The 18289-nt window shown below is 39.1% G+C and overlaps 1 protein-coding gene across 1 annotated transcript; it reads left to right on the plus strand.

The window, feature by feature from the left end:
• Positions 1–469: 469 nt before the first annotated feature.
• On the plus strand, positions 470–17676 carry LOC306879446 (TSC22 domain family protein 1-like). Its single transcript, XM_079432398.1, has 3 exons — positions 470–2360; positions 13125–13176; positions 15555–17676. Exons 1-3 carry the CDS (start codon positions 1033–1035, stop codon positions 15774–15776), a joined length of 1602 nt encoding a protein of 533 aa, XP_079288524.1. The 5' UTR covers positions 470–1032; the 3' UTR covers positions 15777–17676.
• Positions 17677–18289: the final 613 nt, after the last annotated feature.

Below are 18289 nucleotides of genomic sequence, written 5' to 3' on the forward strand. Positions count from 1 at the left end.
CATTGCTACTAAAGTGAAATAATTGAACATAAATATAGGAGCCTGAGAAAAACACTAATTTTAGAAGAACATTTCAGACGCACTTAGAGGCTTTTACACCTGAACTCTTCAGATATAAATTGCTTTTTAAAATTTGCAATTGCATCTGTGATGTATTGTTACAGATGCTTTACTGCAATATTATTACTTCAGTGTCACTGAAAACAATTACACTAAAATTATTTACATCAAAACAATTATTTACACTGCAATACTAAAAGGTTAATTAGTCCATGTAAAATATAACAACAATAAAATGCTTAATATGTATATTTTATAATGTAATATTTTTATATATTTTTCACAAACAGATGTGAAAACTAATGAATGACTCCATAAAAATAAATAAAATAAAATAATGTCTCAGCGTTCCCGGATCAGTGGTGGGCGTGCCCTGCGCGCCACGGCCCCGCCCCCTGCCGGCGTCACCACAGCTGCTAGCTCGTCGGTTAGCGTGCTAACAGCGTTCAGCAGCGATGAGACAGCGACGGGATGAGACAGCAAACCTGCGAATGAAGCCATTTCTCCCTCCTCACGCAGGCCTGAGAGCAGAAAGCGGCGTGAAACGGATTTAACCGGCGACTCGGAGCGTCTGAGTCCGAATTCACTCAAATCAAGAGTTCGGAGGAGCGTCTGCAATTCTGAGGTGATGTCGACGGTCTGTTTATGTTCGTTTATCAGCCGGTAACTGACGCGTGTCGTTGACACAACCGCGTATTTCTGTCAGGACATAAAGTTAACGATATTCTGCTGATGGATTGAGTTCGTTGTCTGTTAACCAACCGGCGCGGTTAACGTGCTAACCGGGAGCTAGCCGACGCTAGCCTGCGTTATTCATCATAAACACTCGCTGATCGCTAGCCGCGCAGAGATCCGTCGGAGCAGCTGTCAGACTCTTTAAATGGGGACTATAAACGGTTTGATAACGACGTCACTGCACCGACTGTAGCGTGTTCATCAGCTCCAGCGCACCGTTTACCGACGACCGCCGCGATGGCGCATCCGCCGCCGGCCGGTTCGTCGTCCCCCGGGCCGCACAGTCTCGGTATCCCGACGGTGAAGAAGAAGAGCGGCTTCCAGATCACCAGCGTCCTGCCCGCGCAGGTGTCCTCCGCCAGCGCCAACAACAGCATCGCCGAAGACACCGAGAGCTACGACGACATGGACGAGTCGCACACCGAGGACCTGTCGTCGTCAGATATCCTCGACGTGTCGGTTTCCCGAGCCACGGACACCGGCGTCCCCGAGCGGAGCTCGTCTGAGGAGACGCTGAATAGTTTACACGGCGGCGAGACGCCGGGAGTCGCGTCGCCTAACGAGCCGGTGATGCACCAGGGATATATGGTCAACGGCGTCCATCATCATCATCACAAGACCGGACGATCCGTGGCTCCTTCAACGACTCCTTCAACGACTCCTTCTACGATTCCTTCCGCGATCCCCGAGGTTCAGCAGGCTTTGGCCCCAAGCGGACGCTCCGTTCAAGCGGAGGCCGGCGGATCCGCGTCAAGCTCGGTTTCTGTCGCGACGGACTCCGCCGCTGGAGCTACGATGCCGTTTGTATCCGCAAATCCTGCGACCACCGCGTCGCGCTTCAGGGTGGTGAAGCTAGACTCCAACACGGAGCCGTTTCGGAAAGGACGCTGGACTTGTACGGAGTTTTACGAAAAAGACGCACCAGCTGGAGACGCCGCGTCCGTCGCTCACAGAGCCGTGGAGAGCCTCATTCAATCAGAGCACGAGACCACGAGCGGCAGCTCCTCTGGAAGCACCTTGAGCGGCAGCGCAGGAGATGTCCAGCAGGTTTACGCTCAAGACGCAGGCGCTCACCTGATTCCTCCGACGGAGAGCTCATCCGCTCCGGTACGATCCTACAGTGTAGAGCCCCAGAGCAGCTACGCTCCGGTGGAATACGCTCAGATCGCGGCAAATGTCCAACCTCTTCAGATTCCTCCGATTCCGAACGCAGTGTCACCCAGAGCCCCTCCAGTGTCCATCGGGATTCTGGGGCCCGTGTCTCCGAGGCCCCTGCAGATGGACATCAACCCGGACCAACCTGGAGCGCAGCTGTCTTCATCCCGCAGCTCCGGCTCTGCTCAGAGCGACCTGCAGCCGCTGAGGGCCCCTCTGCACCTGGCGGGCCCCGCGTACGTGACTGCCTCGCAGCTGGAAGATGCGCAGCGGCTCCTGCTGCAGCACCACACGCTGCTGTCGCTGGCTGCTGGAGGCAGGGCAGGCCTCGCAGGACCGGCTGCTGCTGCTCTTGGACAGGACGGAGCTGCCGGTGCTTTTGCTGTCTCGACTGGAGCAGATGAAGACAGGTAAGAGACAAACTCAAAACCACTTGTTTATGAGGGAGTGATGACTGTGATTGTGTTCAATGTTATTTTAGGATAATTGATGTAGTTTTTTCTTTTCGTTTTTTTTTTATTATATATTTATATATAATTTATTATTTTTTTAAATAAGTCTTTGTTTTTTAATAGAAATTTTTCATTATTTTAGGTAAACTTGATGCATTTAAACTTTTAAAATTCTGTTTTTTTTTTCTGTTTAATTTTTTTTACATTTTTAAATGTTTATATAATTTTATTAATATTGTTATTTTAGTACATTAACTTCAAACTAATTTTAAAAATAAAATAGTTAGAAAAAAAGGGTGTATTTTATATATATATATATATATATACATATATAATTTTATTTTATTTTTTTTATTTTTTTAATTTAATGTTTATTTTTTATTATTTCAAGCAACAAAAAATGTTTTTATGCATCTGACCTCATTGAAGGGTGAATCTCAAATCCAGGTGCCTCATTTATCAACAGTGCGTAGAAAAGGTTCTATATTTTGTGTTGATAGATCTCACACTTTGCGTGAAACTGTGTGTAAGCACTCATTACGAGCACATCTGTGCGTACGCACTGTTGATAAATGAGGACTCTGGTCATATTTCAACTCCAAAATCAGAGAAAGTTGTAATATTTTGCATTCCCTTTTTAGGACCATTAAGATTTTTGTATTGTGAGGTTATTAGCATGTCAATAAACCCCAAATTATTGTAATGCAGAACTCTGATTCCTGAGTGACACATTTTAATAGCATAATCTTTCTAGTGAGCTTTAGTGTGATTCTCCTGCAGTGTTTTGATGAGTTTGTCCTTGAACGAGGCGCTCTGTTCTGTTTGTGGTCAATGTCAGGGTAATCTAGTGCCTCTAAATATATCCGCTCGTCTCCAGAGAACTCGTCCGTCGTTCCTCTTTCTCCATCTCTTTTAAAACTTTTCCCAGCAATCGGCCTGATCTCTGTCTGCTGGAGTGTGGTCAGTAGCTCTAGCGTGTTGGATTGACCGGTCTGGTTGCCATGGTGACGCATCTGCAGTGACTCAGCAGAAGATGCTCTTGTGAGTGTGGTGCTGATGCTGCGGTGGCTGCGTGTCGTTACACTCATCACGTCCTGCTGGGATTTAATGCAGTTGATGCTTCAGATCTTCGTGTTTGCATTGAATGTGGATTGATTTCTGTTCTCAGTGAGCGTCATCTTTATCAGCTCTGAATCACCTGCGTGATGCGGCCTGTTTACCATCCACAGGGTTAAAGTTATCGAGTACATCATGAATTCTGCTTGATTTTTCAGTTTTTCTGATAGATCTGTATCTCTCAGGTGTTTAACCAGAGCATTAAATATAAATCATGTGGCATCTTTTGTAATTTCAGTCATCTGTTCAGTGTTTTATGTATTTAATATTCTATTCTGTTTTTGTCAGTAGTTTTTCCTGTGCTCATATGTTTCTTTAGTCCTGATGAATCAGAATGATATGTCTGATATTTCCATAATATCTGCAGTGACACACATGATCACACATCCTCCTGCTTCATCAGTAACCGTATCTTCTGTGTGTCTGGTCAAGAGCTCACTGATTTTTAATACTTGGCAAAGGTTTAAAAAGAAAGAAAGAGATGCTTTATTGTAATTGCATGAGGTACAACACATTTCAGGCTGGCAGCTCTAAGAGAGCAAGAAACATCCACATATATTTACACATTTGGTTACACTTTATTTTCAGGTGTCTTTGTTACAGTGCAATTATACATTTAAGTACTGAGTATTAATTAACTGCATGTACCTATAGGGTTATGTTTAGGATTAGAGTTTGGTTTAGGGTTATTGCATGCAACTATGCATTATTTTGTGCAAATTCTATAGTAAGTGTATGTAACGTCTAACAAGGACACCTCAAAATAAAGTCTTACCACATTAAAAACTAATACTATAATAATACAGTGTGTGTGTGTATATGTGTGTGTGTATATATATATATATATATATATATATATATATATATATATATATATATATATATATATATATATATATATATATATATATATATATATAATTTTTTTATTTTTTTTTATTCTTTAATTCCTGTCTAATTTTTAACAGTCCTTAGTCTGTTTCATGGATGTCTCTAAAAGCTCTCAAGAAACTGCAAAAGTTCATAGAAACTGTAAAAATTTCATTGAATTTTAAACCCTTCTTACCATGAAAATGAAAGCGACTGATTGTATGTATTTTTATTATTTATTTTTTTTTACTTTGAAATTAAAGTTTCAAATCAATCTTACATCTTTCTTGACTCATTGTTTGATCTGACTGACAAAAGCACAGTATTGGAATAAAAAATAATTGCACAGAATGACTGTTCTGCCACTTGCTGAATTACGTGTGTATAGTGTAATGAGGGCCCGTAATGACAGTGGAGTGAAGTGTTTGCGTGCTCCATACGATCTACAGTACAGTGTGTACAGTACGGTACAGTACGGTGTGGGTTTGAATCACTGATGTATGAATCCATCGCTGTGTCTCGTATGTAATCAGTGCAGTGCTCAGCATCAGTCATGTGACTCAAACGCTCATTCAGTGATTCCTCCTTAATATTGAACATGAAACCTTAATCTGACTCTTTACTTTCTTATATGATGTTCTTGGTCTTAAATCATCTGTTGAATATTCAGTATTGTTCATTCACGTTTATTCATCTTGTAGATAGAGCAGCAGTGCAGATCACATTACAGAGGTATTATAGAATGAAGTTGTAAAATGTTCAGCATTTGAAGACTGCAGTGCTGCATTGATATTTCAGTCTAGTGACAGTATTTCTGCTGGTTTTGTGGTTTTCTATGCGTGATTCTCTTGGTTTTAGCTGATATTAGCCACTGTCTTGATCTTAGGTAGATAACTGTTTATCTCTGAGATTTCTGTTATGATACAGATTGGTGTATATTATTCTTCACTTTGGTTTAAATGAGATGAGGTGTGTGATGGGTTTGATCAGAAGCAGCTGCAGTGCTGTGTTTGTCCTTCAGGTGTCAGTGAATCTCCACTCGCAGCTGTGCTCGGTCGCATGCATTACTGCAGCTCTGGCTGCGCTCATGTGACTGCAGTCGTCACGCGCTGTGCCCTATTTCTGCTGCCCAGACGTCAGATGTGTGTGTGTGTTTAATCAGTTTTAGTTTTATTCATCTCCTTTAGAGATAAAATTAAATTGGATGAGTCTCTCAAGAACATGTTCAGATCATATTTCTTCTTGCAGTAAAGGAATCCTATATTACAGTAATGAGAAACTGACAGAGAACTAAGTGTGTGTGAAAATGGTTATGGACCTATGGATTCTTTGCATTCGTCCTCTTCTCTAGCTTACTTCCTAATGTAGTATAAGCTAATAAACCTGGCGTTGTGTGTTACAAAGATAGTTGTCTTTCTGATGAATCACATGTTTGTTAGTCACTTTGGATGAAAGCATCTGCAAAATGCATAACTGTAGACAGGCTTAATTTTTAATGCAAAGTATAACCTCTTATTTATTTGTTTAAAACATGAGCTGAATGTGTTTCCTCTTGAGACTTTTCGTTCATCCAGTTACTCATCTTGAGTCAGTATCAGCTGCATTACTGCACTGCACCATTATTTGCTATTTTTATTATTAATCTCTGCTTTAGTCTTAGACTGTGTGTAAAACGAAAGGTACTGTCTGTCACACATCTGGTGTTCGTTAGTGTTTTCTCATTAGAGTTCATTAGTCTGTCAGAAGAAACGCATCAGAGCTGAACGTCTGTCTGGTTTCACGCCGGAGCTGATGATGCTCCTGATGTTCTGTGGTGTGTGTGTGTGTGTGTTTATCTGGATGTGCTCGCTCCCATCATGACTCTTATGCAAGAGCACAGAGACCTCTAGCCAATCAGCATGCCTTAGCAACAGTTGCTACGTGCCCTGCATCAGAGTGATGAAATGTGAGAAACACACTCATGGATAGTGGACAGTGGACCGATGACATGGATTTGTGTTTCTTCAGCATCAGTATTTTAGGTTAAATGTATTTTGTATATGTGTGTTTTTGTACAGTTGTCATTTTCAGCATTTTTAATCATTTTAAACCATTTAGTGGACACTTTTGTCCAGAGTGACTGCAGTCCTACAGTGAGACAAACGGTTGAGATCTGAATGAGCTCATATATGGATACTAATTATGCAAGAATGATGCAAACAGTGACAATCCAGCTTGTTACTGCAGCGCTCATCTGACAGCATTTCCCAGCGCAGGACACACACAGAGGAGCTGATGTAGTCTTCCATCTGCGTTGGCGGAAAAGGGGTTCTTAGTGCCTCCTTGTTGCTATGGCAACCATAGTCTGGCATTGTGTGGATATTTTCATCTTCCTCACAGTGTTGCCAACTGTGATTGAGACACACACACTCTGAACATTGAGACACACACACTCTGAACATTGAGACACACACACTCTGAACATTGAGACACACACACTCTGAACATTGAGACACACACACTCTGAACATTGAGACACACACACTCTGAACATTGAGACACACGCACTCACTAGGAGTGTGCGATTTATATATTGTCTGCGATAATATCATAATTGTTGTTTTAATGATGTGCTATTTTGACATCGCGTATTTTTCAAAAACCAGTGGCGGCGGTTTTCATTTCACATTTAAAGTTTCTTTCTATTTAAATACTTTCAAATAATAGTATTCAATGTTTTATTTTTAATATGAAAAATGTATGCATTTGTAATTGCAGGTTAAATGCATTCATGTCCTGCATTAAACTGTAACTGCATCTAAACACCACTTCAGATGTAGCTTCTGTGTTTCCTCTGCTTTGTAAAGATGAATTTTGTTGATACTGAAGTGATTTTATTTGTTTGGTAACAGCCCAAATGTCTTGATTGATTAAATATAAGAATTTGACTCAAAAATGATGCATACGTTTAGATAAAAATGGTTTTATAAAGGTAAAAATGCCTATAAAAGTAAAAAAAAAGCTTAATTCAAACTTATTGGAAAAGATTAATTTCTATCAGTGTGAACTGACCACCACACAAAATATGAAGAATATCCAACTTCAATAGTCAGCCATCCACAGCAGTCCTTAAGATACCAGCACAATAACAAAATATCTTGTAATTATCGTTATCGATAAAATCCTAGAAAATATTGAGATCTTTTTTTTTTTTTTTTATGGCACACCCCTATCACTAATCCATATTTAGTATTCCAGCACTATTTCAACACTGTTGAATAAATATGTGGAGCAGAAACATCAGTTGGAGGAGTTTTGCTCTCTTCTGCTCCATTATTTTCTCTCAGAGTGCATGCTGTAGATTATTTATGAAGTGGGGGTTTCGTTGCTGATGGGATTGTCATATGTAGGTAGAGGTGTGCGATGTGACGATGTTTGATCGTGGACAATAAAAATGTCTCCACGATCTGCTTTTGAAGAAATATGGTAGTATCGTGCTACAGCACACATGATGTCAAATACAGTTCTGGCTCCTCCGTCTCTATATACTGTACAACACGACATACAGCAGGAGAGTTACTCTGACAGGACACTGCACTTATTCACGATCGCAAAAGTACATTATTTGCACACAAGCCTTGCTGGTTAAATGTTTAATTCGCGCGCTGGTCTGACGTGCTCTTTTTCTGAGCGCATACACCTGAAGCACGCGCACTAAAAAGCCTGTCTAACAGCGCCTGATTACTCAACTAACTTATCTTTTGCGCCAATACTGTCAAAACACACAAGGTTTACATACAGACTCAGTTGGTTATCTCTAAAATAAAAGTAAATAGTTAAGAGAGAAGCAGATGCGTGCCTGTATATTAGATGCGTGCAGCTCTTAAAGGGACAGGACACTAAACATGCTGTCGACTGTCATTTAAAGGGATAGTTCACCCTAAAATTTAATTTCTGTCATTATTTACTCACTCACATGTTGTCCCAAACCTCTATTAATTTCTTGTGCTGAACCCAAAAGAAGATATTTTGAAGAATGAGGGTAACCAAACAGTTGCTGGTCCACATTGGCTTTGATAGGAAAGAACAATCCTATGGAAGTCACTGAGGACCAGCAACTGATTGTTTATTACAGTTGCTTTAGGAATCAGTCCATGTAGTGTTTTATTTTTATATTTGTTTATTCAATTTCATTGAATGCTCTGCTAAATACACCTATTGTACCTGGAAATAAAGCACTGTTTGTTTTATTTGTATATTATGTGTATTTGTAATGTGTATCTTTGTTCTTATTTTTAATAAGAAAAAGAAAATAATGACAGATTTTTTTATCTTCGCCCACTTTGGCCTAAATATCTACCATGTCTTTTTTTGTTGTTTTTTGTTACCTTGAAAGGCTTTGTCTTTCTAGTTCGGCTGTAATGCTCAGACAACTTGTAAAACCAAAATAGTAAAACTAACATGACAAAGAATTGTGATAAAATTGTGAATCGTGATATTTCTAAAATAATCGTGATATGATATTTTTTCCATATAGCCCACCCCTATATGTAGGTTACACGCATAACACAAGCATTTGCACACACACACACACACACACACACACACTGTTGTCATGAGGTCAGACTGACTGCTGTCCCTCCTCCTCTGGCTCCTCCTCCCACTGGATGATTGACAGCTGTGGTTTGTGTTGTTGATGAGGTGTCGTGTAAATCTGCGCTGTGATTGGTAGATGCTGTGGAAAATCTGTGTGCCATCTGCATGCACATTTCACTCAGAAATTGTAAATTTCACAAATTATTACAAAGAAATAGAAACATACTTATATTTTCCAACAATTTATGATTTAATAGAACAATTATTTCAGTAGAAGTTATATTACAAATTGAGTGAGAAGCTTAATGAATGTGTGAGCACCGGAGATGATCATCTGAGATCATCCAAACAGCATCTTCAGCAGCTTCAATAAAGAGTCACGTTTGATTAGTGACATAGAAACAGTGCAGAATCTGAACCGTTTGAACGTTTTGTTGTAAATGATTCACAATCCTGATTTTCAGTGGCTCTGAGATTCACTTTCATCATTTATACGATTTTGTCTCTAACTTGCATGAATTTCATGTGAGCATGTGAGAGCGCAGGACATGTGTGAACCGCGGCTCTTGATTGGCTGGTTCTTCTGATCTGCACTGTTTATGTAACAGTGGCTGGTCATGTGACTCTGGTGACTTCAGCATCTCTGTGTGATTGAGCACTGAAGGAGCGTCGCGTGTGTGTGACGGCTCAGTGTTGGAGGTGTGAGGGTTCGAGCCAGGCGTAAGGGGCATTTGATTGACACCTGCATGAGAGAGACGGAGAAGATGCCGCTGCGCTTGCTGTTCTGGGAACTGGAGCACCGCAGGTAAACGTGTGTGTGTCAGTCAACCAATCAACACATGATTAATGACTGCCATGATTGTCAACAGAGCTTCAGCTGAGGTGACACATCAGTTATATAAGCTTTTTTCAGTCTTGATATGGATCTTGAGATCTTTGTATGTTTGTGATAACCTTTTGTCTTTTTGTGTTATTAATCAAAGGATCATCATTTCAAAAAACAGCCAGTTTGCGGAGTAGATTCAAAATGTAAAAATAAAAAAATATAATTTACATTCACATTTATGCATTTGGCAACACTTTTATCCATAGCAGCTTATATTTGCATTCAAGGTGTTCTTTTTTTAATTGCAAAATAATTGAAAATATATTGAGGAATTTTGCTGTATCAACAACTCTATTTAAATGATCCAAACATATAATGCAATGCAATGCTGATTGAGAGATGAAGAAATAAACGCTCCTCAGAAGATGTGAGATGTGTTCATTAGATGATTGAGTTATTCTTATTTCTGGATGAGTGATTGTTCCTCTGAAGAAGGACCTGATAGTGATGAATCTGAAGGAGGAAATCATTGTATTCACCACAGCAGACAATAAACCTGACTCAATCATCTCATCATGTCTGATGGTTTTGTTTGCTCATGTTAGTGGTGTTTTGCATTCTGAAATCTCGAGGTAACTTACGGTGAGGTTTGTTCAGAGCTGATGTGTTTTCAGAGAAAGTCTTGATTCTGCTCCTCGTCTCTGTTCAGTGGAGTAATGGTTATGTAAAGCATCAGTACAGCCTCATACATCTTTCAGTGTGTATGGAAAGAAAAATGTGTTGAAGAGCCTGAAGTCCAATATCTGGATATTTGAACAAGCAGTTAATAAACTTGACATGCATTTATTTCACCAGAGCTGTTATAATTTCATTGAAAGCTTGAGTATTGTTCATTCATTCATTTTTATTTATATATATGTATATGTATGTGTATATGTGACCCTGGACCACAAAACCAGTCTTAAGTCGCTGGGGTATATTTGTAGCAATAGCTAACAATACATTGTATGGATCAAAATTATAGATTTTTTTTTTTATGTCAAAAATCATTAGGATATTAAGTAGAGATCACGTTCCATAATTTCTTACCATAAATATACCAAAACTAAATTTTTGATTAGTAATATGCATTGCTAATAACTTCATTTGAACAACTTTAAAGGAGATTTTCTCAATATTTAGATTTTTTTGCTCCCTCAGATTCCAGATTTTCTAATAGTTGTATCTCAGACAAATATTGTCCTATCATAACAAACCATACATCAATGGAAAGATTATTTATTCAGCTTCAGATGATGTATACATCTCAATTTCGAAAAATTTACACTTATGACTGGTTTTGTGCTTCAGGGTCACTCACACACACACACACACACACACACATATATTATATACATATTATATATATATTAGGGCTGCAGCGATTCGTCGACATCATCAATTAAGTCGATTAGCATGGAGGGTGTCAATGAGTCGCACCTTTAGCCACGCCGAACCTGCAGTTATCCCTACTTAAGACTGTTTTTCTTCCATGTTTAACACAAAACAAAACTAGAGCAGAAGGTAAAGTCTAGTATGGCAATAACACTTCATAGAGTTGCGTTCATAGAGCATATTATTATACGACAGTCAGAACCACATATAGCCAAACTGACGCCTTTACATTGTCCGGTGCCCTTGGAGCCGTAAAGCCTGCGCTCCTCAGACACTGCAGTGATGCTCAGATCAGCTCTAATGTCACTGAATCTGCTGTTAAAAATGAACCACCCATTCATCTTATCATGCAAAACATACACGACATATAACGAATTTCATTGTTTCTCGAAACGTCATAGCAGATCCACACCGGAGATGATTTGCAGCATATGTTCCCATGCATCATATATGTAGCCATGCGTTGACGTCATCAAATAGCGATCGGTTCGTGAGATCAGCCAAATGTATGAGTACCGATCGAGTCATAAAATGTGATTATCTGCCAATCATTCGGAGCATCCCTATATATATACACATATACACACACACACATAGATACTTATATATGATTTATAGTCCTTGAAATCTGCTAAATTAATAAATGTGACCTAGACTCGAGTTTGTTCTTCATCTATTGATGACAGATGATGTAGTTCTGCTCTTTCACCGCTTACATAAATTCATCATTTGTTGCTTAATCATTTTTTTTTCTTTTATCATTTTTGTATAGTCTGTGGCCTCTTTCTTTATAATACTAATATCTTTGAGTTATTATGGGTGTTATTCTGTTGCATAATGTTTCCTGTGGACCTATTATTATTATTATTATTATAGTTTTTTTTATTTAAAATTTGACAAGCCAGGCTATTGCAGCACAAAAAAGTTTTTTTTTTTGTTTACTTTTGTCATTTAGCAGATGCTTTTGTCCAAAGCGACTTACAAATAAGAAAAAGTAACTAAAACTAAAAGTCAAAACTCTGTAAATACTATATACCCACATATTTAAGAAAATAAAGAAATTAAATAAAATTGACACATGCATATAACATCATTTCAATAATAAACATATAAATAAATAAAAAAAACATTTTCATCAGCACAACCTGAAATGCGTCAAAAATAATATAAATAAATAGTACAATGATAGTAGTTATTTTTAAATAGGGAATTTTCTTTGGAACGTGTTGATATTTTGATAAACAAGCAGCGATTGTGTTTGCAAACAGGGAAATAAGCACGCTCCCTTGTCGGCTCTCTTCGGCTTCGTTCGGCTCTGTTCGTGAGCAGCCGCGGGGGCGGGGCTCGGCATAGATTAGTCAAATACCCCGCGCTCTCAGCCAATGACGCGCCGCCGTGCGCTCAGCCCGCTTTTATTATGCTAATGACGCAGCGTCCGCGGATCTCCCGCACTGTAATCTCATTCCGAGCGCCTTTGTGTGGCGATCATCGGGAGAAATCACGCACAGGACCGAGAATGTGACGCTTCTGCATCGGTTTGTGTGATTCGGCGCTTGATGGCGGAATAGAATGAATTCTCCGTGTTACCCGCTGCCGATGGATGTCGGTGTTTGTCATCTGAGGAGTTTTTCAATCTCGTTTCTGTCGTCGGTTCTGGGCGCTGAGAGTCTAGATAACAGGTGAATATTACCTTCATTCGAGAGAGAGATTAATGATGATATCGCGATGCTGCTGTGAATGTGATGTAATGTCCATCTGAAGGATCCTTTAGCATCTTCATCTGCAGAAGCGTCGCGTTGTTCTGTTTCTCCTGCTGTGTGTTTATGCACATCTTATGCAACATCATCCCAATCAATCAATCAATCAATGAACTGACCGGGTCTCTTTCGTTTTTCCCACAGTTCCTCCGGAGCCAGTGTTGTGGCCATAGACAACAAGATCGAGCAAGCCATGGTGAGTGAGTCTGAGCTGCTCTTCATGATGATGATGATGATGATGATTATATCTGACCCTGCAGCACAAAAGCAGTCATGAGTAACACAGGTATATCTGTAGCAATAGCCAACAATACATTGTATGGATCAAAATTATACATTTCTCTTTTATGACAAAAATCATTAGGATATTAAGATCATGTTCCATGAAGATATTTAGTACATTTTCTATCGTAAATATATCAAAACTTCATTTTTGATTAGTAATATGCATTGCTAAGAACTTCATTTGAACAACTTTAAAGGAGATTTTCTCAATATTTAGATTTTTTTGCTCCCTCAGATTCCAGATTTTCAAATAGTTGTATCTCAGACAAATATTGTCCTATCATAACAAACCATACATCAATGGAAAGATTATTTATTCAGATTTCAGATGAATCTCAAGTCACAAAATTGAGCCTTATGACTGGTTTTGTGCTCCAGGGTCATATTTTGCTTCACATCATCTCTACATAACCAGCCATCACACAAAGACTTCTGACAAGAAGCCCAATAAACCGGTTTAATGTCATTAATAATGCAGTCGTGGATATACAGAATATAAAACGGCAGAACAGCCAGGCTACGGTTCATTTAACACAGTTAGTTCTCCTCCACAGCTGCTCGCTATGTGAAATAATTGGCTTATTGTTAGTGAGCAAGGTGCTGTGGATGTGATTGGTAATGTGATGAGTGTTTGTTTGGTGTGGATCCGGCTCTGTTTGGAGCCTGTGCTTGTTGCTAGGCAAACGCTGACACAGATGCCCTGAATAACCCAGCAGCTCCACCCTCTGGATGAAGAACATTCTGTTCCCCTAAAGATTGCATACAGAGTCCTGATCGCTGATGGCTTTAACATCTCTCTCTAGAGCTTTAGCTGACTCTAGAATGCCTGCTATCCTCACGCTCATGTCCAAACCATGATGATGGGAATCTCTGTAAGGAATATACGTGTTTCTAGTTGTGTTCTGATGCTCTGAAACACTTCATAAGAAACTGCTCATTGAGTGTGAGTGGAAATAACCCTTATTCGATCATCACAAATGACTGAAAACATGAGTCGTGATAATATTGATAACTAAAACAAAAATCATACAAATATAACCAGTGGTGTATAAAGTACCTGAAAGCCATACTCAAGTAAAAGTACAGATATCTTACCAGAAAATGACTTTGGTAGAAGTTGAAGTCGCCGTTTAGAATATTACTTGATAAAATGTAGAGGAGTAAAAGTGAAGGTTTGCTGAAATATAAAAACTCAAGTAAAGTACAGATACTCCCAAAAAATACTTAAGCACTGTAACGAAGTATTAGTAATTTGTGACATTACAACACTGCTTGAAACGAAATAAACGTTAACTGACATATAAAAAACATAGTTACCAAGGCAACATTTTTGATTAGATTAAAATAACAAGATATTTAATAAAAATTAGATATTTTAAAATGAGGCAAACACGCAGCATAATTATTAAACCCGTAACTAAAATTTAAGCAAAAATAGAGAATATAAAAATAAAGAATTCTAAATATTAACAAAATATAAGAGAACAGCAAGATTCTGCAATAATACCGACATATGCAAATGAATCTAATAAAAGAATGATTTAAACTAAACCTAAAGTGAAGCCTGAAAATATAGAAACTATAATAGCGTATTAATGATAGTAAAATAACAGCGATGTGAGAGTTTGTAGCTTCTTCAGGCATTTTCTGCCGGAAACACTGGATTTGATCATTCTGTTGCTTGAATAAGCACACTGGCGGTCAAACGTTTGGAATAATTCAGATTTTTATGTGTTGGTAACATTGATGATAATCAGAAATGTTTATTTTCTGCTTAAATGCCTTGTTAATTATTTCATATGTCTAATATATATGGAGTAACGCTTGTTTTTTAAAGAAATTACTGCTTTTATTCATCAAGGATGCATTAATTCGATCAAAAGTGTCAGTAAAGACATTTATAATGCTAGAAAAGACTTCTGTTTCAAATAAATGCTGTTCTTTTCAACTTTCTATTCATCTGTGAATCCTGAAAAATAAAATCTATCACATTTTCCACAAAAATATTGTGCAGCTCAACTGTGTTCAACATTGATAATAATCAGAAATGTTTTTTGAGCAGTAAATCAGTATATTATTATGATTTCTGAAGATCATGTGACACTGAAGACTGGAGTAATGATGCTGAAAATACAGCTTTGAGGGTTTAATAGATATTCACCTAGAAAAGCTGTTATATTCACAGTTTTTACTGTATTTCTGATCAAATAAACAGCCTTGGTGAGCAGAAGAGGCTTCATTGTCTCAAGCTCTTGTGTGTCGTGGTAACGTCTGGTTGTGTTTGCGCAGGACCTGGTGAAGAGTCACCTGATGTATGCGGTGCGTGAGGAGGTGGAGGTGCTGAAGGAGCAGATCAAGGAGCTGATGGAGAGGAACTCTGAGCTGGAGCAGGAGAACACGCTGCTGAAGAACCTGGCCAGTCCAGAGCAGCTGGCGCAGTTCCAGGCCCAGGTCCAGACCGGGTCGCCCACCACAGGGGCCCCAAACCCGGGCCCCGGACCCACCGCCTGACTACCTCTCCTGACCATACTGTGAACGCACTCCACAATCAACACGGCACAGACGCTGCTTCTCAGACAATCCGGACTGAGCCGGACCGGACAGTATTAGCCGCCGCTCAGCTTGTGTTTTTACCATGCCTCCAGTCGCTCTGCTGGTTTTATTGGTTGGCTTTTAGTTTTGTTCCTCTAGCTGTATTGAAGTCATAAGGAGCACTTTGTCGTCAACATGTGAATAAGACCAAACGAGCACCGCTGCGAGGACAAGCGTGACCTTTGACCCTTGACCTCTGTGTCGTGTATAAAAAAACGTTGGACTGTGAATCTGCTTTCAGGGTGGATTTTCTGTGAGCGAGTTCTGCTCTTGTTAAGTTATTTGCCTTACGGTCCATGGCTCTGGTCACACTCTGGTCAGTCTGACCTGTGACCTCTCAGTATGTGCATGTTTCCTTCAAAACAATGTGACGTCATGCAGCTGCAGTAAACTGTTGCACATAGACTTTAATAAATGACGAGGAAATGAAAGCCGGTGTCCTGCTGCGTTTCTTCACATGGAGAGATGAAGACAGGTAGACTAGTAGCTGTAGGTTGGTTAGTGGTGTTAACATGTTACTTGCTGTACTCCTGACCATAGAAAGCTCTGAAACGACCTTAAGGTCAGATACTGCAGGCATGTGTTTTCATGCTTCACCGGTCAGATGTCTCTTGTTTCATGCTAGTGGAAGGAAAACATGCAAAATACACAGCTAAGCGTTTCCTTTATTGCACTTTATGTATTTGTGTCTGTAGATTTCAACGAATTTGCAATCCGTATCTTTCTCTTAGTCATACCAAACTGTAGTTTTATTCCCCTCTATATGCTGAAGATTAGTTCATATTTCATTCACGCTGATTTATGCAATATTTTACTTCTAAAAACATGGTGAAATGTTTGTTTTACTGTCTGTTGACAGTATTTTCTGATTTATAAAAGAGAAATCCAAAATCTCCTCCAGGGAAAACCTCAAACTATGAATCTGACTTTATCCAATGATCAGATATATGCTCTGGAAATGTATGCAAATTAGTGCATATTTAATTGGAGTAATGTATCATTTGCATATTTAAACACCATTTCAGAATCCTCTAAATACCAAACAGGTGCCAATGTGTTGTGATTATATAACTGGTGAAGTATGATATTAGTCACCTCTGGCACTTACAGTTAATGATATTTATATTATATTCTGACTGATGTGTTTCAGCTGCATGTGTGTGTGTGTGTGTGTGTTTCCCATGGATACGGGTGAAAGATGTTGCTAGGCAACTAAATATAGACATGAAGGCAACTTAAAGACCGTCTTCTGACCGCTGACTGACTCGCTATGAAATGATTCATGTAGTTCGTCATTCTTCTGCAGAAGGACATTATGAAGCTCCATGAACAGAAGATCTTCCATCTGTTTATAACACTCACCATCAGCTCGTGTTTAACCCTGTAAAACCTGACAGATTAAATAATAGTCAGAATTATTTAAACAGATTGAACCTTTAGACAATATTTTTTTAAAGTCTGAAAAGATTGCATGTGTTTTATGTTTTGTAGTATATTCATCAGGCTTTATGGCTCATAGAGTCTGATACAGTGAGAATATGAAGGAAAAGCAGCTCAATTTTATTCAGAGACTCAAACTGAGCAAAACTATGAATTTGCTGCAGATGCTGATATTTCTATGATGAAATACTGCTGCTTGTAATGTAAATCAATGAGATGTTTATAACAGTTCAGCAGATACTGACATTAAATGATCTAAATATCAGTCGTCGCTCTATATCTCCAGTAATATGTCTCAGTAAGATGAGACTGAAATGATCCAAACATATATAATGCAATGCTGATTGAGAGATGAAGAAATAAACTCCTCAGAAGATCCTGATGATCAGATTTGAGACGCACTGATTCTTCTAGAAAATGATTGATGGAGAATCAAGTAAAGCTGAGCTGCTTCAGTCCAGTAAGAGTTCATCTGGAGATATTACTGCAGTTATTCTGACGCTTACTTGATAAAATCAGTACAGATTTGACACGAGAAGCAGCAGCTGAAGCTGGACACTTGTACAATTACACTAGAAGAGCTTTTACTGGATAAAACACTCTAACCTCTCAATCAGACGACAGAAGACATGAGGAGACCGAGTGTGACACGTTTAACAGCATTATATTGATCATTTAGAGGAACTTTGCTTATCAAATATGATCCAGTAGCTTTATAGCAGATGAAGAAGGTTCAGAGTGAACGAGGTCATGATCTCAGTGTTCGTTGTGTTTGAGCTGCTCAGAAGATGAAAGGCCTGTATGGAGATTGTTTTCATCCAGATGATGCATCAGAGACGCTGTGATGATCAGTGATTTGATATCAGATATAATCTGTTCTCACACACACTGATGAAGATCTAGAGGTTTGAGTTTCTGTAGGATGAAGATCATCATCATCATCAGGTGTCTCTGGATGAATTGAGGGAAGAATTGTGCGGCTCGATTTTATG

The sequence above is a fragment of the Barbus barbus genome (genome assembly GCF_936440315.1).
Source record: "Barbus barbus genome assembly, chromosome: 13".
In the NCBI taxonomy this organism is placed as follows: domain Eukaryota; kingdom Metazoa; phylum Chordata; class Actinopteri; order Cypriniformes; family Cyprinidae; genus Barbus; species Barbus barbus.

Coding starts and splice junctions, on each gene's coding strand:
- LOC306879446 (XM_079432398.1), top strand. CDS start 1,033: ATGGCGCATCCGCCGCCGGCCGGTTCGTCGTCCCCCGGGCCGCACAGT. Junction 2,361..13,124: donor ACTGGAGCAGATGAAGACAG/GTAAGAGACAAA, acceptor TTTTTCCCACAG/TTCCTCCGGAGCCAGTGTTG. Junction 13,177..15,554: donor ACAAGATCGAGCAAGCCATG/GTGAGTGAGTCT, acceptor GTGTTTGCGCAG/GACCTGGTGAAGAGTCACCT.